Raw genomic sequence first — 23,697 nt, forward strand, 5'->3', positions numbered from 1 at the left:
TAATCATTTTGTGAACAATCATATAGTTGTCAAATAGTACATTTATACTTGAGTTTTCTAATAACATTGACTTATTGCTGACAGGGAAGACAAAGAGAATGTAAATGGGGGATATTGGAAAATGAGATGCGACAAACAAAACACAGTGAGTTGAATTTTTATGGATCTTGCCTTTGAAGGGCAGATAGATTGTCCAATAATAATTCCTTATTTTAAATTTACAAAATTAATGATTGAACAACATTATGCACGCTAATTTACTTTCTTGAAGTTAAGACTAAAATGTTATTTGGCTCTAAACATTAAACCTCAGCTCATCTGTCAGCACTCCTTGTTCATTTCCACACAGTCAGGAAAATACCACATCTAAGTTGGTATTTAATTTTAGTCAGTATAATTTCTGTTTTTTGCCTGAATTCCTACATTTAGGTAGGACTCACAATTTGTTGATAGGGCTAAAGTTCAGATCACGTTCCACTTGTCACTCATTCTAGGCCACTGTTTTACCTAGTATACTAGTTAAAACAGCCCAAAACATTCAAATTGGATAACCTTAGGCTTAAGCATCGTTATTAGGCCTACAGTATTGAGGCCTAACTTTAGCATTAGCAAAGGTTTCAAGGCTGCTGCCTAAGAAAAATTTCCATGAGCCCTTCGGGCTTCCAACATTTATAAACGTTAGTAGCCCCACTCATTTTTTCAAGAGCCCAGACCTACCTTACTTGAGTTTCGAATGAGGACACGAGAACCAAAAAGTATTGCTTACCTGTTGTGAGAGCTCCATTATTGCTGTCACCAGGCAAAAAACCAAGTACAAAATAGTCAGCAACTAACGCAGAAAAAAGGACATTTGCATGTGCAGCATGTTGAAATTTTTGTATGTACAAATTAGTGCAGACATCACCAAAACAAGTAATATTTTCTTTCAGCATTTAATTCAAGGTTAAGAAATCACACTACAGATAATATTATATCATATGTTTTACTCAAGTCTCTTGACAAGAAAGTGAGAATGAATCACCTTGTGATAAGTTAGGCGCCTGTTCGGGCTACTTGTTCAGAAATTTGGTCGCCCACACGCGCACGTAAGGTGCCTCAGGCAACCGGGCGACCATTACGCAGCAGCCTTCGGTTTTGTAATGATCAGTGACCTGTACTTTAGACCCATCCAACCAGGACATGTTGCTGCAAATCAATTGCTTCTGTGCCCTCCTTGTAGTGATAGTTGTTGACAATGCTTATAAAAAACTGGCAAAAGTAATTGTAAAAGCAATTTCTCATGCTGGGTTGCCAAGATGCATATACTACTGCAAAGTGCAGCATTTTCTTTATTAACACAACACAACTATCATTGCAAATTAACTTCGCAACTGTATACTGGCCTACAACTGGCTTTAAAATGTCAATATGAAACACTGTCCGCTATGTCCATATCTACCACTATGCCGGGTGGGTGGGAGGGAGCTTGCACTTAAAGGCGGCAAAAGACAAAAACTGCATACGCTAAGTGCACGTGTCTCAAAGCCAGACATGCACCACGACCCAGGCTCCCCAGCATGAGAAATCTGTTTCCCGCTTCTTTCATGCTTCAGCCAGCGGGAAACTCTAATTCTGTAAATTTCTACAGGATAAAGCATGGAAGGAGTTGCTTTTGGCAGCCATTGGTGAACAATTTGTTGGTAGCGTAAGGGAAGGTGAGAAGTCAATCAAATAAACTGGCTGTGCTTCTTAAAAGTGATGTTGTTGTTGTTAGTGCTTACACTGCACTGCATACCACACCAGTAAATAGAGCTTTCCATACATTAATTCTGAGTGTCTAGCTTGAATGTGAGTATTCATTATTCATCTCGAAGCAAATGGACAAAAAAATGTGCTGGCTTCCTGTTTCACTTTGGTTACTGAGGAGCAAATTTTATCAACTGAAGAAACTCGGCTTATTATTGAACTTGTGTGGTATATTATACTATTCACCTCAGTGTTGGTAAAAGTGGTAGATATTTTACTGACAGAACCACTTTGGATAACTTTTGAAATATTTTGTTATCATTTTGCCTGACTTTTTGGCTAATTGGTGTACTTTCTTCAGATGATGAAGTGTGTGGAATCAGTGTTAGTGTGCGTGAAAGAGATGACATCATTCAAATCTGGAATTCAAATGCGAAAGCAGTTGACGATGCAACAGTAAGATGTTTGCTAATTTTATTACTAATCTTACTTTGTACTCCAGCCTAGCCCTGACACCAGAGGCAAAGGTTCAAATATCATGTAAGGATGTTATGCATGTGGTCTGGTCACAAATCTGCATTTGTCAGCTATCTTGTGACATAATACTTAGTGTAAAGGCATTGTCTTTGATGTTTTACATGTCAGCTGTCTTGAAGCTGAGTGACTCTCTTCTCTTTTGGATGACAGGTATTGGACAAAGTGAGAGATCTCTTAACGGACATTGATGTTTTTGATGACTTTTACAAGCGTAAGTACTACCAGCTGTTAGCAAAGTCATAAACACAATTATTTCAATGCTACTCTTGTGCAGATCATTGATTTTTGAGTATCGTCTTGATGATCTTGTCAGGAATTTTCCAAAATCCCTTTTCAACCTCTTGAGGATATGAAACCTATCCTTGAAGCTGTAGTTAGTCTTCAAGGGTCTTCAAGGGTCTTCAAGGATCGTTTGTGTGGCACGCCAAGATACTTGCAGTGCACTTATTTTTGACAGGAACTTTCAAAAATTCTTACTTCCTTTCATTTACAACTGAAGGTCCTTGAAAACTTTAAAAAGTTTTGTCTTTCAAACATCTTGAACCTCAGCAATGCCAAGTTTCTCAAATGATTTAACTATAAGTGCTTATGGAGTTTACTACAGATAGCAGCTACAATCCTAAACAAATTACATTGGGACACTACAGTGTAAACGCGTGCCATTCTCTCTCTTTTATTTTTTAGTAACCATCTTATTCATCTTCCACTTCCCCCCCCCCCCCCCCCCCAGTCAATAGGGAGCTTTAGCAACGACAACGGCGACGTCAACGAGAACGTCACAAATTTGCATATTTAGTGGCCAAAGACAGTAGCTTTGCACGCTCTGCACGTGCGTTTTTCATTTTTGTCTATTTCTTTGACGTCGTCAGCAAAACAACAGGGAGCTTAAGGTCTACGACGACGACGTCGACGAAAACGCCAGAAAACAATGATATCATTGGTTAAAAGAGCATAAATAATCGTGCTGCACGTGCGGCACGGATTTCAGCTCATATTTTTGCGGTTCTCTGCATGACGACGACGAGAAATCACTAAATTTTAGGTGTTGACGACAACGTGAGCATGCAACAGAGAATCTTTCATTCTCTATTTTCAGTCTGAAACCGCTCGTACCAATTTATTTTTAGGATACTTCGCCCACATTGTACGACATGAACGAGATGGAATAATCGCGAAAGACTTTTACTAGAGCAAAGTTCTATTTTGAGGTGACGTTTTCGTCGATGTCGCCGTCGTAGATCTTAAGCTCCCTAACAACGTGAAATGACCAACTTAAGGCCGGGACAAACTAGGCGACAAGTCGCAGCGACAGGTCTCTGCGAGAAGTTGCTCCGTGTGTACTTCTTGCAAAACAAGTCGCTGCGACACGAAGCCTGTTCGGTGCAAACGCAGTGATCTTGTATGAAGGGGAATGTGAACTAGTGTTCTAATTAAATATGGCTGACCATATGACGCTCTCTCATTGGTTCATTTATACATTGTCGCAGCGACTTGTTGCTGGAAGTGTACACACGGTGCGACATCGCTGCTTTCGCTAATTTTGTCGCTGCAACTAGTCGCACGAATTCAAACTGGTTTGAATTCGTGCGACAGATCGCGGCGACAAAATTCTGCCGCAGCGACAATGATTTTCATAAAAATTAACCGTGTCACACGAGGTGAATTGTTGTAGCGACATGTCCCCGCGACGTGTCGCAGCGACTTATCGCTTAGTGTGTCCCGGCCTTAAGCTTTTATGAAGGACGTCAGCATTTGAAGATAAATTTTCATTTTCTCCCCTACAAAAAGCGCCGCTCATAACGTTTTTATTCCTGAGGGACTGCCATATCTCTCTCGCGTTAAAAAACTTGGAATAGTCGTGAAGTGATTACAATAATGAGAATTTATGTTTTGTGATGACCTTCTCGTTGCCGTTTCCGTCGTCGTTGCTAAAGCTCCCTAATGTTGGCCTCAAACGAGGTCATGTCATAAGAAGTACTTGAGTATGCTGAGAACGACATTGACTGGGGGGTGGGGGGGAAGAGAGTATGGATTAAGGCCAGTTTTGCCGTGAAATATGTTTTGCATTGCATAATTGCCTAAAAAAAAGGTTGAAGTGTCCCAATCAATTTGTCTAGGATTGTACATGTAGTTCTGCACATATACATATCCTCATTTTGGTCTTAAGTACATGCTACACATATATCCCTTACCTCTTCTGTTAGACTTACCTCCTTTGGGTAATTTAAAAAAAAGCAATCAGGTGATTATGTAGTTTCATAAAATGTTTGTTTGTTCATATTTCCAGCACATCAAGCTCATGAAGCATTTGAGGGAACCCGACCGCGACCAACTAAGCCTCCAGGTTTTCCATTTGCCAAGGAGTAATTTTTCCGGCTCTATGCTGTCTGTCAGACTGGTCGGCATGTGTCACGTATCGTGGCTTCTGGAGCTCGGTGACCTGTGTAAGACTGCTGCTACTAGTGATGTCACCACTGTAATAATCGTTTCAATTTTGGTTATTTTTGCTTACAATTTAAAATTATCACGGTTTATATTGGGGAGCTTACGCAAGCACAACGACGACGGCTATGAGAAAGCCATGAAACCAAAAGCTCTGATGAACAAAAACAAAAACTCTGCACGCCCTGCACGTGCATTTTTCATTTTGGTACATTTCTTTGCCCTCCTCGTCCAGACAAATAGGGAGCTTAAGCAACGACAACGGCAACGGCAATGAGAACGTCACAAATTTGCATATTTAGTGGGAAAAAGCAAAAGCTTTGCACGCCCTGCACGTGCGTTTTTCACTTTTGTCCATTTCGTTGCCGTCGTCAGCAAAACAACAACGTGAAATAGCCAAGTTTTTGGTTTTATGAAGAACGTCAGCACTTGTGGATAAATTTTCATTTTCTCTCCTAAAATGGAGTACCGTTCCGACTGGTGTCATCTTTGAGGAACTACCACACACTTGTCATATTAAAAACGTTGAAATAGTCACGAAGTGATCACCTTAACGTGAATTTATATTTTGAGGTGACGTTCTCGTTGCCGTCGCCGTCGTCGTTGCTTAAGCTCCCTAATAGGGAATAGGAAGCTTTAGCAACGACGACGGGAACGGCAGCGAGAACGTCATGTAAAAACATAAATTCACGTTATTGCGATCACTTCGCGACTATTCCAAGCCTTTTAATATGACAAAGGTGTTTCAGTCCCTCAGGAATGAAACCGTTACGAGCGACGCTTAATTTAATTAGGGGAGCAAAATGAAAATTTATCTCCAGGTGCCGATGTTCTCCATAACACTTCAAACTTGGTAATTTCACGTTGTTGCTTTGCTGACGACGGCAAAGAAATGGACAAAAATGAAAAACGCACGTGCAGGGCGTGCAAAGCTATTGTTTTTGCCCACTAAATATGCAAATTTGTGACGTCCTCGTTGCCGTCGCCGTTGTCTTTGCTAAAGCTCCCTAATTTACGATCTACGACGCGGTCGTCAACGAGAACGCCACGAAACAACAATATCATTGGTTAAATGAGGAAAAATAATCATGCTGCACGTGCGTCACGCAAATTAGCACAAAGTCGTGCGGTACCCTGCTCAACAACGACGTGAAATCACCAAATTTGAGGATTTTTGATAACGCGAGCGCACAAATGTGAATCTATAATTCTCTATTTTCACTCTTCAACCGCTAGTACCAATTTATTTTTAGGATACTTCGCCCACATTGTACGACGCGAACGAGATGGTCTAACCGTGAGAAACGTACAATAGTGCAAAGTTATATTTTGAGGTGACTTTTTCGTTGACTTCGCCGTCGTAGATCGTAAAGTCCCTAATAGGGAGTTTTAGAAACGACAACGGCGACGGCAACGAGAACGTCACAAATTTGCATATTTAGTGGGTAAAAACAATAGCTTTGCACCCCCTGCACGTGCGTTGCTAACTTTTGTCCATTTCGTTGCCGTCGTCAGCAAAACAACAACGTAATATAGCAAAGTTTATGGTTTTATGAAGAACGTCAGCACTTGAGGATAAATTTTCATTTTCTTCCCGAAATTGAGTGCCATTCCGACTGGTGACATTTTTGAGGAATTACCACACCCTTGGCAAATTAAAAATCTTGAAATATTCACGAAGCCGTTAAAATAACGCAAATTTATATTTTGAGAGGACGTTCACGTCGCCGTTGTCGTTGCTTAAGCTCCCTACAAATTTCAGGTTGTGTAGAGGAAGTGAGAACATGATGAAACATTTTTAACTTTATCCCCAAACAATCACACAATTCATGCCAATTTTATTCCTGCAATGTTGATACACACTTTCCATTCCGAACGACTTACATTGGGGTTATAACTAAGTTATTACAATAACGGGAAACAATATTTTTAGACGACGTTCTCGCGTAAGGTCCCTAGTAAAAGCTTGGGTCCCTTTGTTACTGAGATTTGTATGGCAACTTTTGTTCCCATGCTAAATGTGGTAAACTGGTATCTTTTGGTACAGGTGCTATGGTTGCTCTCTTAGGTTTCAGGGTATCCTGTGGTACTGCTCGAGACATCAAAGATGGTCTTGCAGTACTTTGGCAACCTTGGTTTACTGTATTGTTGAGGTAACAATAGTATCAGTAGCAGAGTTATCTTGTGGTCCGAAGACATTTTGGTGTTCTGAGTATTCTAAGGTAGTGGGCGCTGAAACAAATATTATTGGTCCCATCGGTGTCCTGTTGTCCTTAGACTGTGTTACTTGGCATTACCAAGGCAAAAACTTCTCTTTCCACAAAAATTGCGTGTTGTGGAGTGAATAATTTGTCGGCCCTCTCATCTCGCAGCGTTTGCTTCGCTTTTGATTTAAATGGGACACTCTGTAACTGGGGAAGCAATATTAGCCAATCAAAAGCAAACATGGTCGCACGTTTTGTTTCCTGCGCCTTCCGAAGCAAAACCAGTGATTGACAGGCCGCCATATTGGTGCCCCAGAAACCTTTGTTAGGAATTGAGCTCTATTCGTCAGGCCTCGGTTGTTCGAAAGGAAGATAACGCTATCCAGCGAATAAACAACAGCAAAATCAAATGAGTTAACCAGTGGATAATGATTTATCAGGGGCACCCAACGAGAATATAGTTCAAAACCACTTAAACATAGCATTGTTAAATGTATTTTAGTATTTGAACGGTAGATATAGGCATATTTTTATCCCCTAAATATTTTTCATCAGTTCGGATACCCTGAAAGTCTAGTGATCCGAAAATTATAGGGATCAAAACTTACCTTTCCCAAAATTTCAGCCAAAAAAAGGGCTTCCGAAAATTCTAGGTGACCTTTTTAGGGTAAAAATCCGTTTAAAATGGGCAATTATACCATGTTTTAGATGTTCGAAAATCCTAGGACAGGCAGGCAAGCAAGGAATTTTAAAACAAATGTTCCGAAAATTCTAGATCTCAAATCGTCTTCCGAACAGATATTCTCCGAAAATTGACGTTGGGTGCCCCTGATTTATCCAGTGGTGGCGCTATCCATCCTTCGAACAATTGGGGCCTGGTTAGGTTTTCTTTTGTTTTCGCCTATACAGTAATACTAGAAACATAGCTGCTGATGACGAGTGTGAAAACCAGTGGCCTGGGGCCCGTTTCTCGAAAGTCCCGAAAACTATTCGGGCCTATTTCGGGTTCCACAATTTCCTTTATATCTTGGCAACGCCGAGGTTCTAAGCCATCAAACTTCGCAATCCTCTTTGTTTTTCTGGCATCAAAAACATGTTAAAGGATTAGCTTTTCAAACTAAGCAGATTGCAGTGTGACGACTGGCTTTTCGGGCCCGAAAAGTTGTCGGGACTTTCGAGAAAAACAGGCCCCAGGTCGCAAGGTTTTTTTTGGTTTATTTGTTTGTTTGTTTTTCTTTCAGCGCTTTCGTATTACAGTGCGTTCACTGCAACCGGGGCCAATCAGAGGGCAGAACCGAAGCAATACATTCCAACATTTTCAGATCCAGCGAATCAAATGTCGATGCAAAACAATGAAATCGCAAGTTTTTCGTTTACCGGTGATGCTCATGCGACTATGGAGTCCATTGGTTTTCATTATCTGGGTGTCCCCGGTTTCAGTGAACGCGCTGTAAATCAGAGGGAAAAATTAATTATTACTTGCTGACACGCGTTTCATGACAGCTTCTGCAGGTCCCGGAGTAGACATTACGTAAAACCAGAGAAACAAAAGACTGAGAACAAAACAACTAAAGACTAATCCCAAGTGACCGAAAACACAATGCTTTCCGGTAGCTGCAGAAAGACCGGGGCCGTTTCACGCGCTTAGCAGCAGAGCTGTTCGTGCTGTCCTCTCGACTTTTGATTGGCTCGTTTGATTGTCTACGTCTGTTGTAATTGCCCAGAATTTCCCAGCACCTTACTTTTCTGTTCTTTGTTAGACGTTCAACTCATCCAAAGATATACTCGTTTTTGCAATCGTCATTCATTATTGTAAATACCTCAAACTGAGCCGCATTTTATGCTCGCTGTAAGGGTTAGTTTTAATTCTTGCAGCATGGCTTCCGAAATGAAAGAATATCAGCCGACTGAAATGAAATAACAAAGGGGTTTTTTTTTTGTTTTGGAATTCGTGATTGGAAAGTTGTTGTAACATTTCTTTTCGAAATCATGTATTTTTGTTTTCTTTTTTTAGAAATTGCACTTTTTACCCTGTTTAAAAAGTATTGTGCCTGAATAAGCCTACTCTGCTAGGCAGCCAGGGGTATCCTTGATTTTCCAATCTAGTAATAAGGAAAGAAACCTCTGCATTGATGTTTTCGATGTTCTGTCACGCATGTGTGTCGTCTGTTACACACAAACGCTATCTTGAATTGTTGTGTGGAGGGTCATTGTCACGTGACCTTTCAAATCGCAAACAAAGACATGTTTGTTTGAAGTTCGCCGATTTTCCTAACCAGTCTCTCTCTACTATGTCTTAGCGGAAGAGTTCAATTGTTCGTCCAAGGTTCTGGACGACTGACTTCGATGAGGTCCGTGCAGACGTGCAGACGTTTCCTTTTCTTTTCGCACGAAATCAAGGAAACCTCTGCCATGCAAGATAGAATGAGCCCTCATTAGCATTCAAAACCACTTTCTGGAAGAAATTTTAAGCCAGTTTTATTCGTTTGTATATATACTTTTAATCGTAGAAAATTTGGTTGTTGGTGGTTGGTACTGTCATTCAAGTTTAAATAATTGGTTATTGGTAATATTATTCAATTTTTGCCTTTTTTTAAATTTTAGCAGTCATGAGATTTTTTTCTTTATCACCGTGACACTGGCGTATGATGCAAGAGAATAGAAATGACGCTAAATAAGGACAGGTTTTGTACCATGTGTGCGCCAGCGAGTACAGTATATCAACTGTAGGTCCACTGGATTTAGAACCAAGAGAACTTGTTAGGAACTAATTTAAGCCTTAGGAAGCATTAGGGTTAAGTCGGGATAGTTTTTACCTGTTATTTAGATCTGTTTATTAGTGCTTGTTGGCTCGCTCATGTACAGAACGCGAACTAGCAATCTACGGTATATCAACTCATACTAAGGAAAATTACTGATGCCTCAAGGAGGAACAGTGTCTTGTGTAGGTTAACGTGATATTTTTCTATGGCATATTTATGTTATAATTTATAATTGCTTGCTGCCTTGCTACCATCAAAGATGTAGCGAGAGCAAATTATCAAACGTCGACTAAATGTTTGAAAAAATACGCGTAAATCCTCAGAGATTTTTTTTAAATTTTACGTTCTTAAATAAGAACGGTGATAAAGGCTGTGAAAGCGCCCGTCTTCTCTTTTAACATATAAAATATATAGTAACTATTTAAGAAATAAAATTAGCTCCAGGGGCGATAAGATTCAGGCTCGTGTGGACGTGGATGTCGTTTTCAAGGATCATGTGTTAACGTTTTCCACAAAATGGCCATTTCAGTCATTATGCAGTTTAAATACGCGTAAATCCTCAGTGATTTTTTTTTTTATTTCACGTTCTTAAACAAGAACGGTGATAAAGGCTGCGAAAGCGCCTTTCCTCTCTTTTAACATGTAAAATATATAGTAACTATTTAAGAAATAAAATTTGTGTGAACGCAGCCTTAGTTCCAGCGGCGCTAAGATTCAGGTTCGTGTGGACGACGATGTCGTTTTCAAGGATCATGTGTTAACGTTTTCCACAAAATGGCCATTTCAGTATTATGCAGTTTAAACAGAAAAACCTTGAATAACAATGACCACAACCAAAGGTTTTCTGAGCCCGCGAGACTGAGCACCCCCCGCTCACCATTGTTTTAACGAAAACCGCTGGTCAGCGACCTGGTTCTGGTCATTGCTGTCTAAGGTCTTCCGTTTAAACAACGACTACGGAAAAGACAATGTCACAAAACAAGAATGTAACTGGGTAAAAGAAGAAAAATAATCATGCTACAGTGCTTACTGCACTCTTTGAGCACATTTTTTGCGGTGCCGTGCCCGACAACGATGCGATATTATCAAATGTGAGGTTTTAACGACAACGTTATTATACAAATGTGAATTTTTCATCCTTTCCTGATTTTACTTTGAAACTGCTCGTACCCAATTTATTTTTAGGATACTTCGCCCACATGGAACGATGTGAACGAGAAGGAATATTCCCGAAAGACTTACGGATAGTGCAAAGTTGTATTTTGATGCAGCCGTCGCAAATCTTAAACTCCCTATTAAGTTTTAATGAGGTGATTTTCTTTGGAGTAATTTTCCGTGGGTACTTTTTTTGTGGCAGACAACGATGGTTGAGACTTTTTTTTAGCGAAAGTTTTTGTCCAGCACTCCTCTCTATCCGAGGCTCTGGTGACGAGAATGGCTTGCTCGGCACCGTTTTTCTTGTGCCCCTGTTCCCTGAGAACGCCATTTCCGCGGTCAGCACCAACCAGCAGTAGTTGCCAAGGTAAAAAAGTGACCTTGACTTCGAGTGTGCATACTGACGGTATTTCAGAACTGACAAGAGCTCGTTACATGAAAATCACCGCTTTTGGGGAAAGCTATGTTAAAAGTCATTCTTGAGCGCACAAAAAAATTAAAACATTCGCGTCTTAAATTAAGCTTAGTATTCTTTCGCTCAGAATAACGACCTCCGTCGGCTGCTCCGGAAAATTGCTGTCGTAACAAGTGTCCCAATTGCCGCAGCTGTTGGGTGCGAAATTCTTACACTACGTAGAAAAGCTGAAAGCCTCTGATTCACGGAACGAGCCGCCAACTTGAACTCACAACTCACACAGCTCCCTTACGCTTTCAGTTTTCATTTGAAAACGCATACTTTTTGATGCGTTTTAGCCTGTCATCCACATTTAAACGCCTAAAAACGCCGATAGAGACGGAGAGTTTCAAAAACGGTCTCTAAAGTGGAGCGATTTGAAAACGCTCCGTTTTTAGAGTTGCCATACAGGTGAAAACTTAACGGAGCCCTCTGAGAACGATGACATCGAGGCGTCGAAAACGTTTGAAAACGCTTTTCGTTGTGTGGATAGTTGAAAAAAACGATGACGTATCTGGATTTATTGAACTACTGTGTATATTAAGTTTTCTTTTTGATCTCTGTATATCCAGCTCTTGTGACAATAATAAACTCTATTTAACATAAAGATCAACTGATGATTTAGTAGATACAGGAAACTTGAGGTAACTCTTGCACAGACAATCTGTTGGCTTATAACGTGATGTGTCCTTCTTGGAGGAAGAAAAAATAACGACGAACTGATCCACAGATTTCTGTTTACAAAGATGGAAAAATGTGTCATAATTTGAGAAAAAAGAACTATTAACGTCTTTATAATCTTCACATGCTCAATGGGTATAGAAGTGCTGTGTAGTCACACCGTCATGGGTTCGAGGGCCGTTGAATTAGTTAAGAGGGGATTTTTCCGGCTTGCTTGTACTGCTTAAAGAGGCTGTGTCAGAAATTTTTGCCAAATTCGGTGACTGGAAACTGGCAACCAAATCAAATGAAACATAAAAATAACCACTTAGAAAATGGAAGGAAGGTTTGAATTGATTAATTATTCATTCATTCATTCATCATTGGGCAACCACTAGAAGACTTAAAACTTTGAAAGAAGGTTTGAATAAAACAGCAAATACAAAAAGAGGAAGGGATGGGCAAAATTGAAAAATATTCAAATGGATTGTGATTTGGTTTTTGAAAACTGTTTAGCCTAACAGTTTCTCAAAGTTGATCTCTGTTGTTTGAAACTTTTATCAATAAAGGGCAAAATTACTGAGCGCTGATTGGCTGAGACAGAGGGCATTTTTGGTAATCAAGAGTAATTTTGCTCTTCATTGATAAACAAGCTTCGCGATTCGGGCAATTTTGGAAAATTTCCAAAACACTCGTGCAATTAATCCTTAATAGTACTCGGCCTCATGTGATTACCTATACGAATTACCGGTACATATGATCGACAGACAATTTATCGTCAAGAAGCTTTGGTTCGTGCTGTTTAGAAGTAATTTCTGAGTTAACGTTAGGTTGTATATCGAGAAAAAGAAAGGAACTTTATATGTGTCTAGTAATTGGGCCTGTAAACTGGAATTAACAATAAACACAAATCAAGTCAAATGTTGGTTTTTGAAGAGAGGGGAAACTGGAGTACCCGGAGAAAACCTCTCGGTACAGAGTAGAGAACCAACAAACTCAACTTATGACGCCGAGTCTGGGAATCGAACCCGGACCACATAGGTGGTGGGCAAGTGCTCTCACCACTGCGCCATCACTGCGCCATCACTGCGCCAACACTGCGCCAACACTGCGCCACCACTGTGCCACCACTGTGCCATCCCTGCACCCCTAAAAGAAGGGGTGGATAATTGTTAATACTACATAATATGAACTGCACCTCTGTAACACAGCCCCTTTAAGTTACTTATTTAACGACAATGTTCTTTCTAACTTTCACTTTTCCCTTTTTTGTTTTCGAGATGCATCTGCATCTACGTCCCACACGTTCAAGCATTCGAGAAAGTCCCCTATTAAGTTTAGTCAGATAAATGACTGTCGCATGCATAGGGGGTGTCATAAATAAAAAAAATAAATATACAAAAAAAGGTTAATTAGGTGACACACCATAACACCAACCCGTTGTGGCCAACACATCAAGCATGCGCACAACCATCATCGGGACAGCTGTTTCGGCGTTGTGTAGGCCCCATCAGCGCGGCATATCCAACATACGGTTTGGCACTAGTGACTATTGGAGGGTAATGTGAAGTGCTATTTTCTACCCACGTAAACCAACAGCAGGACTGGTACACTCATGGTAACTTGATGATAAGCCAAAAAGCAATCCTTAGCCCTTGTCACCACATACACTAAATGGACAGGCTTTAAAATAAATTCTCAATGTTTATAAACAGAGTTAACTGAATAGAGTGTAATGTGAAGTGCTAGATTTCTATATATCCCATATGAACCATGTGAGCGTTAGCCCTACTGGTGGAAATAGGCCCACACAAGGACAGAGAAAAACTCTGACCAGGGTGGGAATTGAACCCACGACCTTGGGGTTAGATCTCCGCCGCTCTTACGACTGAGTTACTAGGTCAAACGGGAGCAGTTCGTTGGGTACTTAAGATGTCAATTTCATGGCAATGAATATGTCCAAGTACAAGGAAGGGTTACGTTGTTAAAAACGTGTATCACTGGTCAGAGTTTTTCTCTGTTCTTGTGTGGGCCCAATTCCATTAGTGGGGCTCACGTGGTTTACACGGGTAGAAATAGTACTTCACATTAACCTCTAATAGTTAATTATTTTGAAATATTAGTGTTACACGGCCAAAGTTTGTAAAAGCGTAACCCTTCCTCCTGTGTTGGCCATGAAGTGCTATTTTCTATCCATGTAATGTCGCTTGTTGAAATATAAGTGCTACACGGCCAGCGTTTGCAAAAACTTAACCCTTCCTTGTACTGCGACTGTTGGTTCCACCCGCTTCCGTATCCGCCACCCATCTTTAACCAACTTAGCCAAACAACAGGAAAGCACGTTTAGTTATCCACTCTGCTCCTATATGGAGGATTTTCTCAGGGTACTCCGTTCTCATAATACATACTTGGAAATTATCCTGGAAGAAATTCCGAAAAGTATTGCGCAAACATGATTTCCTTGTTTCTAACTGCAATTGTTGGTTTTCACTCACGTGATCCAACAGCCATGTTTTTCAATGAAAACAAAAGAAAACGTTTGCATAATAATAGAGTTAAATTTCCGGAGGATTTGGTTGGGGCTCCAACATGGCCGCCATTTCTTTGTTTAGGGGCTCCAACATGGCCGCCTTGACGTCGTGTGAAAACCGAGAATAGATACTTATGACCTGGAAACGGAATAACTCTATTTATTATATGACTACAATCTTGGACAAAATAAAATGAAAAATTAGTGCCCCCCTCCCCCCAATATCAATGATGAATCCGGGCGCAAGTTGAAGGCCGCCATTTTTTCATCATTGAAATTTGGGGGAGGGGTGGTCTTCATTTTCCAGTTGAAATGTCCAAGATTGTAGCTCCGTGAGCGGGCAAGATGAGTGAACCGAATCCCACTCTGTGATTGGCTACTCGATCGGGCAAGATGGAGTTATCCTTTTTTGACCAAACTTGTTCAGTTAAGGTGGCTGGATATTGGCCTCGTTCTTTTTTTTTTGCGTGTTATGGACCGAGACGAAATAAACACGCAAAAAAAGAACTTGGCCAATATCCACACATCTTGACCTCACGTATTTCCGTTTGCCGCTTTCTCTCTTTTGGCGGACGAGACAACCGGAAATACGTCTGTGTTCGCAGGCTAGTCCACTTTCGAATTTCATGCGAGTACCAGCCTTTTAGCCTGTAGTGTTAAGGAATGTCTTCATTTAAAGAGGGTAATATAAAATAGTCATAAAACCACCAGAAACCAACTTTGTCATCATGTCCGCGGGATTTTTAAAAATTCCGCCCACTGATGAGACCACAAACACTTGTCAGCGGTTAGCCGTATGGGAATAGACTGGCCATTCTTGTAAACACTCGCGGGAGATTGAAGCTCTCCGTCTTTACCATTCGAAATATCACCGATTTATCTCAGATTTGATAATTTCCAGCTCATTGATACTTGGACTCTTGCTAGAATTTGACCTGAATGCTTTCATGTTCTCTTTGACGAAGATAAGGGAATAACTCGTCGACAGACTTCTAGTTTTTAATTATCTGTTTAATTGACTTTAAACTCAGTGGAAGCTGCTTACATCGTTTGTCATCTGCTCTCTCATTCTCCTCGGAATTTCGTGTAAAAAACTCAAGGACGATCCCAAGAAGCGTGCCAAGTTAATGATCAGAGTGAGAAACCATTTAATCACCACCTGCACGTCTGAAAACAAGTCTATTTCAACGCAGGTAAGCTTATTATATATGTTACGTTTGGTGATGGAAAATGTGGGTTTTCGTGACCGTGTGGTTTCGGAAACCTTTCGGATGTTAGTTTGCTTGCAACACCAATATTTTCCTTAAAAACCACGGTTTAAAAGTTGCATGGCTATGTGAATTTGTGTTTTTACCACCATATTAAGCGCGAATATAAACGTTAAAATATACGACTGCATAAAACCTGTCACGTGTGTGGTTTAATTTTCCAACTTAGCTCGACACCCCGCTTAAAAATTTCCGATTTCTTGGGATTTATATAACGATCTTAGGAGGTTAGGCTTTTAACGAAGCAATGTATGTTACTCAGATTTGATGAAATAATTTTTGCATATATTAAGTCTTGTTCTCAACAGAGTATTGTTTTATGACATTTGAGCTTAAATCACATTAATTTTTAACCGTCTCTTAAATATTGTTTCACTTTTCATGCTCAAATACATTTAATTCTTTTGTTGTGAATGGAAATTACTTCGTTTCCTTCCCTTTTCGTGCTCGTTTTTTATATTTAGAATTGTCGCATTTTTAATCAAGTGCCAGATTACGACGTAGCTTGTTTCTAATACAGAGGTCAAAAAATTTTGTTGTTTGTACAAACAATCCATCTGTCACGTTACAAAAAGATTTGTTGATTGAATGGGACATATCACTCGATAACGATTGTTTAGGAAGATTATTAAAGGTGCGGCCAAGAGTTTCTTCGACCCAAAATTCTTAGATTGACTAACGTTGTATCACTGCCAGATACGGGGAAAGGGCAACCCTTGAAGTTTTTCTTTTGCGTCGACAAATTGTAACATTCCAACATTTCGCAAACTTCATTTTTATACTCTAAAGAATGTACGTTGGACAGTTTTAATCACCAAAGAGGCCCGCTATGCCAGAAATCAACTTATTGAATTTCGTAAATTGGTGAGTTTCCTGTTTTACGAAATTGTTGGTTAATTTTTGCATGTCTTCATTTAAGAATTCTGTGGGCTTGAATGAAATTCTGTTGTTTAATTGGCAATAAATGTTGATACTCGGACACATTTTTAAAAGTTTTTATGAATTTTTTGTTCGAGATTATTCGTGCAGCGATTTGCTTCACTGGTCCGGAAGCCAACTAATTGCGCGTAATAAATTTCGGTGGGTCGGAATCACTCTCGTATTTTTTGTTGTATCTAATCACATAAATTTGTTCTAGCACGCTTTGTTCTTTCGATGGCAAACGTTCACCCTTGTTGTCTGAGAAGAATCTGCTGAAACATATTCATTCAATCGACTTCGATTTACTGATTGATATTTTATTTTATATTTTTTTTAAGTGCTGCTATCGACTGTTTACAAGTATGAATTTTGTCTTGTTATGCAAATCATATCTCCGTGTGATTTAAAATGAGTTGTTTATTTTTGATTGTACAGTTTGAACAAAGAGGTGACTCCAATAAAGCGAGACTGCTCATATTGCATCCGTGCGTTAACAAACAGAGATTATAGAAAAGCCGATTTTCTTTTCTGTTTATTGCGGTCTTTGAGCTGGGCTTTAATAGTTTTCCTTTTTTGGGTTTTGGAAAGGTTATTTTCCTCAAAATGTTTTGCAGTTTCGGTAAATTTGGATCTGTTAAAACTTTTGGACATGTTTTATGCAAAATGACATTTAAACATTCCTAAGTTGCAATTTAAACTACTGTCTTTTTTTTGCTTTCGTCCTGTAAAACGTGTACTCATATAAGGAGACGTGTTGCATTTCACCCACTGATTTTTACTTCCTCTTTTTTGGCGATTAAAAGTTCATTGAATTCATATGACTGTTGTTGAAAAATGTGTATTTTCTTTCAGACAAAAGGACTTTTATGATCTTGCAATCCAAGTTACCCAGCTAGGTATATAATAAGTAATTTTGTCTCTTACTTGAAGCATGATTCAAGCACCTTGATTTCCAAAGTGCTCAAAGCCTCAAGAGGTTAAATGTTAATTTAGATCAATCTTGAGAATGAAGTTCATTTCACTTGTAGAAGTTGTAATTTTATTTTGTTTTATTATTATTATTGTTATTGTTATAATAATAATAATAATAATAATAATAATAATTATTATTATTATTATTATTATTATTAGTAGTAGTAGTAGTAGTATATACTAAAACAGTGGATAACGTTGAACGTGGCCGCTAATTGGCTCATCAAACTTCGAATATCCTGTGCTATTTACCTCCGAGCAACTCGGGAAAAAATGGCGTCCCGATTTGCATCTGTCACAAGTGAAGAAAACATCCAAATTAATTTTTTGTGCTGTATATTATCTCACTGTTTTAGTATGTACTAAAACAACTATTCACCTCAGTGTTGGTGGCTAGCGTTGGATATTTACCTCGCCGCTTCGCGGCTACCACTGCTAGCCACCTCCACTTTGGTGAATAGTTGTTAATTATAATTTATTATTTCCATTCTTTATAGACTCAGGCAGGATATTCGGGCTGGGCCTGGTTCATAGTCCTTGGGAGCGGGTGACAACAAGTCGCCACGGTTCCCAGGTCTCTCTTTTCTTTCTTCTTACAAGGACGATACTTTCCTTAGTATCTTTGCTGTCGCCAGCAATGCTGTTTTCAGGATCACTTCCAACCTCACGTTCATGCTTTGCTTCATGTACTCCTTAAAGTTGACTAACACAGCTCCAAGGGCCCCAATGACAACAGGCACTACAATGACTTTTCGCTTGTACCAGACTTTTGCAATTTCATGTTTCAATACTTGGTATTATTATTATTATTATTATTATCATGATAATAATAATAATAATAATAATAATAATTATAATTTCTTCTTGAAGGAGAGATGTAATTAATACTAGTATTTTTCTATTTTTCTTAGAATTAATTAATTAATTACAATTTTGATCCATTGCAACTGATTTTCTTTATAAAAGTTTGGAATGTTAGGTTTTTCAAAGTGAAAGATTGCATTTTTTTAATTATTTGAGTGGGAAAAATCTTAAAACCTTTCGCTTTTATTCTTTTAACCAGCTATAATTAAGGGTTAGCATTTTTTAAGGTGAAGACATTATTCTGCTATTCCTATCTGTTTTGTTTGCAACTTCAAAACTGTTTTCTTATTTGAAGAAAATTTTCCTAATTATGACAAATAAAATATATACCAGTCTAAATGCTGTGCTCTGCGGTGTTTTTCAACACTTTGATATCCTATCATAGATTGGAAAAAAATCTGGTTTGAAGTTGGCATAGTTTTACGGTTATAAGGTGGTGTTTTTTTTTTTCAATTTGGACTCCTAGCCTTTAAAACTAATTTGTTACGTATTTTATTTCAAATCAAGGAAATATTTTAGATTGCTACAGTGTGCAAATTGTATTGTGTTGGGTTAAATAACTGGTTTCCTTCACCTCCTTAGCATTAATTCGTCAGTGAGCTATAAATTCAGTACTTTATTTTCAGCTTAATAGTGTTTATGCATGACTGGAAAATTAATCAAACATTTTTTTTATAGCTCCAAGGTCTCACTTGCGAAGTAGTATTTTCAAAAATAATATTTTGACATATTTTGTGAAACATCACAGTGACTGTGCTTTATGTGTCCAGCATGCAGTTTTCATTTTACTTGGTTGATTTTGAAGAAAATTTAAAGTACCGGTAATATCTAATGCTTCCCTTGCTGTGACAAACATAGTGTTGTTAGAAGGGTAGAATACACTTTGAAAGTAATTTTGAATGCAGCTCCAAATACAATTTATTAAGGTGCTTTTGATATCCAGAAGATCAAAGAATATTTTTCAAGTGTGAATAAAAGAAAATGGCTTCATGAAATGTAATGGGTCAGATTGTTTTTGGAAGAGGAGGTGGGAAGGCTAATTAACTAGTTGTCTTAAATTATCCAGCTGTGTTGTAAAGCAGGATCCCTTTGTTGCTTTGATTATAAACACTGTGAGTTATCTTTGATCAGACAAAACATTGTGAAGTCATGCAATCCTTTTTTGCCCTTTTGAAGATTGAAGTGATTAAATTACCCATCAACATTGATCTAGATTTGTCAGCTTGTGGGATAAAGTGAACAGTGGCTTAAGAACCAAAGGAGTGACTTGTCAGAAGATTATGTTAATGTAATAATCATCTAATACAAGAGCTTTAGCAGACTTCTCATAAGGTAATAAGTGATTCAGGCTAGAAACTGTGTGTCTGTGGAGCAAATTATTAACGTTATTTTGAACACATACTCATTTGTTTTGGCAAAGGTCATGGGAACTTTTAAGGTGAGCCTCAAGTCTGGAGTTATGTTTAGAGGTTTACATTTTGCAGAGCAAACATGCCTGTGATGAAGTGAAGCTTGTGTTTGAAGTAACGTCAAGAAGTAACTTTGAACATTTTTTGCACTCACAGTCATTATTGCCAATGAAATTTGTTAACAGCTCTTGGAATTTTTTTCTACATTTTTCTTGATTGTTAGTTTGATGTAACAAAAGTTGGAAATGAATCCAGTCCTTCTTCTGTTCACTGTATCTGCTCTCCTTCGTTTTGTAGGAAGCCCAAGTAAATCAAGGATAGGTGTTCATATCATGGCATTTTCATCACTGTTGGAAAATTCTTTAAAGTTCTGAATATAAACTCTCTACAAGGACCAGAGGAAGACGAGAGGAATTGTCACACAATAACTCTTGCATGCATGAATGACTGAAGTTCCCTGTGCATAATTTTTCGGCGTTTACTGGTGATTCTGGATAACTGTTTTCGGAAATTCAGCTTAACGGTGCAATCATGTCTGCAGTATCAGATGACAGAGCTGCTAGGATTGAAGCAAGAAAGAAAAGGAGAGAACAAAGACAGCTTAGCTTTGATACAGAAGAGGAAACAAAATCCGTCAATGGAGTGGACGATGTGGCCGATGGAACGCGTTCACGTTCTTCAACCACTGACAGTGAGATTGAGGCTACAAGGGCTTTGACTCGTGAAGAGAAACGCCAGGAAAGAAGGGAGAAGAAGAGGCAACGAGAAATGGGAGAGAAGGCAAAAGAAACTGGTGGATCGTCAGCGGCAGTGGTAACGGACTTTAGTAAAAGAGAAATTCGCGAACGTCGACCAAGTGACTCAGAAGTTGTGTCTGGAGACAGTGAGAGTGTCAATGATGCAGATAAGGAAAATGACCAGGTATATGCTTCTCCAGGAAAGAAGAAACTGGGCTATGGGGCATATGCCTCAGCCCTGCGCAGAGATTCACATGGTGGTGATGTTGACAAGAGGAAGGAGCGGTATGCAGCAGCCGTCGAGGGATATCACTTTGAGGAGGATAGCGATGATACTGATGTGCAAGCCTCGGATGATCCTACAGCTCAGCAGCCAGAGGTCATGTCCACTTCACCTGTTCGGAGGATCAAGCAAAATTACTTGTCTTCGGCCTCTGGGGAGGGAAGAGGGGAGCAGCCCTCCGAGGAACAACCAACCCCTCATCACCTCGAGGCACAGTGGCCACCCCCATCATCCTCCGAGAATGCAGGACCACGAAAGGGCGTGGTGAAGATGTTCGAGGAAGGTGATTCTTCAGGGGAAGGAGTTGATGCTGCTCACGTTGATTCAGTTAAGTCACTGAAGGAACAGTGGCAGCGAAAGGAACAACCAAAACAATTGGGTGTGAACAAACCCATCATGCCCATGAAGAAGGATGGTGAGTGGATAACACATTTTCGGCCCGTGATTGATGAAGGTGAAACGCCAAAAGAGCCTCAGTGGTTACAAATGGTGCGTCAGCGAAGGTGGAAATCAACTGTTGCAGCACGCTTTCCCCAGGATAATCAAGAGAAAGAAGTCTTCGAAAATCGTTCCACTACTCCACGTAAATTCAAGAAGCCCAATCCCTACAGTCTCATGCGCTCCAAATCGGACCTTGATGACGAATTCGAGATAGCCTTGAGACGAAGGCGACGGAGGACAGATGAGGGAGACTCGTCTGATCCCAGCAAGCGTTCGTGGACCTCAATGACTGACTCTGAGCAGTCGTCAGTGGCTGTATTGGGCAAAGTTCCCATTCAGGGACCTTTGAAAGAGTATAAGAAAAATCTCGAGTTGGAAAGGGCGCGGTCAACTATGTTGAAGTGGACATTCTCTACTGACATGATGGATGATCCATTGCGGTTTGATCTTCCGAAGCCAATTGATTTGACAACCCAGGAGGATTACGAGAAAGAACAAGAGTGGAAGTACATGCAATCTCGTCGTCGATTCATGAGTAGTGAGTCAATTGAGGGAATGGGAAGTCCATCCATACGTTCATCGTCATCTTCCTTGAGTGATGCTGAGCAATCCAAGTCTCCCGTATCAAGCACTGGAGGACCTCAGGGAGAGCATAAAGCGTCCACTGGTTCCGACGAGTCACATCCAAGCCCACAAGACGAGAACGTGACAGTTGATTCTGGAAGCACCAATTATAATGATGACTTTCACTTCAGTCAAGGTGTGTCCGACATCAAGAAGAACTTGATTAGTGCAACTCAGGAGACACCAGTTAAACCCGCCATAGCTGAGGATAACTTGGAATACATACCGAAACTGTCCGACATCAAGAAGAAGATAGAAGAGAAAGATGGGGAGCCAGTTCCAAAGTCGACTCCAGTGGGTGAAGAAATTGAAGTGATTCCTAAAATGAAAGACATCAAGAGTAAGTTCCTGACGCCCAAGCAAGCCCAAGCCTCGAAACGTGTGGAATTCGAAGATGATGAACAGTTTGAAAGACTTGACAGCATCAGGAGTAGATTCCTCAACCAAGCTAAAGAGGCCGATGAGAAAGTTCTGACCAAACCGAAGCTAAAGAAAAAGCTTAGCACGAGTGACGATGTGAAAGCACTTATGGCAAGCCGCCGACTAATGTCCGATGAATACGTTAGTGAGAGTCCTAGCGCGAGCTCCGCAGACCCGAGCACTGCTCAAGAAATTAAAAGCTTAGCGTCCGACATTGCCAAGACATTCGGATCTGGGGAAGATGTATCTCAAACAGAAAGCAAGAAAAGCAAGAAGAAGAAGAAGAAGAAAGATGAAGAAGATCGTCAACCAACCGAGAATGGTTCGGTAGCCATAGAAAATGAGCCCCTACAAGTGGGTCCTTGTGGAAAACCCGAAGGGTGTGGAACCGACGATGAACTTGACAAACGTATGAGTAAGGAGTTTGACATTTTGCCCACGTTGGGAGATGATTTAAATGAAGAGCCAATGTCGTTTGTTTCTACTAAACCATTGGAGTTTGTTGAGAGTGATGTCCAACACGAATCCGTCACTGACGAAGACCCAGAGGACGAAGAAAGGCGAGCCCTGACGAAGCAAGAATCTATTGACACGGTGGAAACTTCAGCCAAGGAGACCGACACGGAAAGTGAGGTGGAGAGCACGGAGAAGATGCAAATGAAAGATGGCGTCGCTAATGAAAGTGACCATGACGATGATTTCTTGAGCTCAGGGAGTGAAGACGATGGAGACCGTGAGGGAAAGAAGGAAGAAGAAACAGATGGCAATGTAATCTCTGTTTCCGCAGTCGAAAGACCTAAATCAGTCGTAGTGGAGGACCCCAAGAAGAAGAAGCTCATCCTTGACGACGACAGACCCAGGTCGTTTGCGTTTGGTGAAGGGGACCCTGGAAATGATCCTTGCATCACATCCAAGTAAGTAGACTACTTGTCTAGTGGTATTGAATCAATTACCGTCCTTTCATCATCATCAGTATCATCATCTTTAACTAATTATCATTTTCCCACCATTTTTCTTTTTATCATTGTCGCAACCGTATCACCTCACGATTATTCAAGATGGCGGCGCCAGGGAAAAGAAGCGATTCTGAAATTCATTTGTTTCTGATACAAAGGTGTTTTTTGATAAATTAATAAAAAACTTTCATTGTAAACACTATTTCCTTTGGTTTTATTTCGTGGAAGGAACCGCAAAAATTTAGTGCCTTACCGTGATGATATCCCGATCTTGTTCACTAAATATTCCAATTTTGTGTATTGTCATCTTTAAAGAGCAGGTCTAAACTAGCA

General features: G+C 40.0%; 2 protein-coding genes across 4 annotated transcripts in view; both read left to right on the forward strand.

Moving 5' to 3' along the window:
- The window catches only part of LOC138056369 (eukaryotic translation initiation factor 4E type 3-like), a 14,222-nt gene extending 3,863 nt beyond the window's left edge, over nt 1-10,359 (forward strand). Inside the window, exons 4-8 of the mRNA XM_068902151.1 lie at nt 85-145; nt 1,628-1,694; nt 2,087-2,181; nt 2,413-2,473; nt 4,550-10,359. Of these exons, the coding sequence (XP_068758252.1) occupies nt 85-145; nt 1,628-1,694; nt 2,087-2,181; nt 2,413-2,473; nt 4,550-4,629 (364 nt within the window). The 3' untranslated portion in view covers nt 4,630-10,359. The remainder of the gene's footprint in view (nt 1-84; nt 146-1,627; nt 1,695-2,086; nt 2,182-2,412; nt 2,474-4,549) is intronic.
- Nucleotides 10,360-15,266: 4,907 nt separating this feature from the next.
- LOC138056370 (uncharacterized) overlaps nt 15,267-23,697 on the forward strand; it is a 41,345-nt gene continuing 32,914 nt past the window's right edge. Inside the window, exons 1-3 of one of the 3 annotated variants that reach the window (XM_068902152.1) lie at nt 15,267-15,662; nt 17,511-17,554; nt 20,201-23,322. In XM_068902152.1, the coding sequence (XP_068758253.1) occupies nt 20,435-23,322 (2,888 nt within the window). In that variant the 5' untranslated portion in view covers nt 15,267-15,662; nt 17,511-17,554; nt 20,201-20,434. Of the gene's footprint in view, nt 15,663-17,510; nt 17,555-19,705; nt 19,827-20,200; nt 23,323-23,697 lie in introns of those variants that run through there. The other 2 variants (XM_068902153.1, XM_068902154.1) reach the window with 2 other exon arrangements.

The sequence above is a fragment of the Montipora capricornis genome, chromosome 7 (genome assembly GCF_036669925.1).
Source record: "Montipora capricornis isolate CH-2021 chromosome 7, ASM3666992v2, whole genome shotgun sequence".
In the NCBI taxonomy this organism is placed as follows: domain Eukaryota; kingdom Metazoa; phylum Cnidaria; class Anthozoa; order Scleractinia; family Acroporidae; genus Montipora; species Montipora capricornis.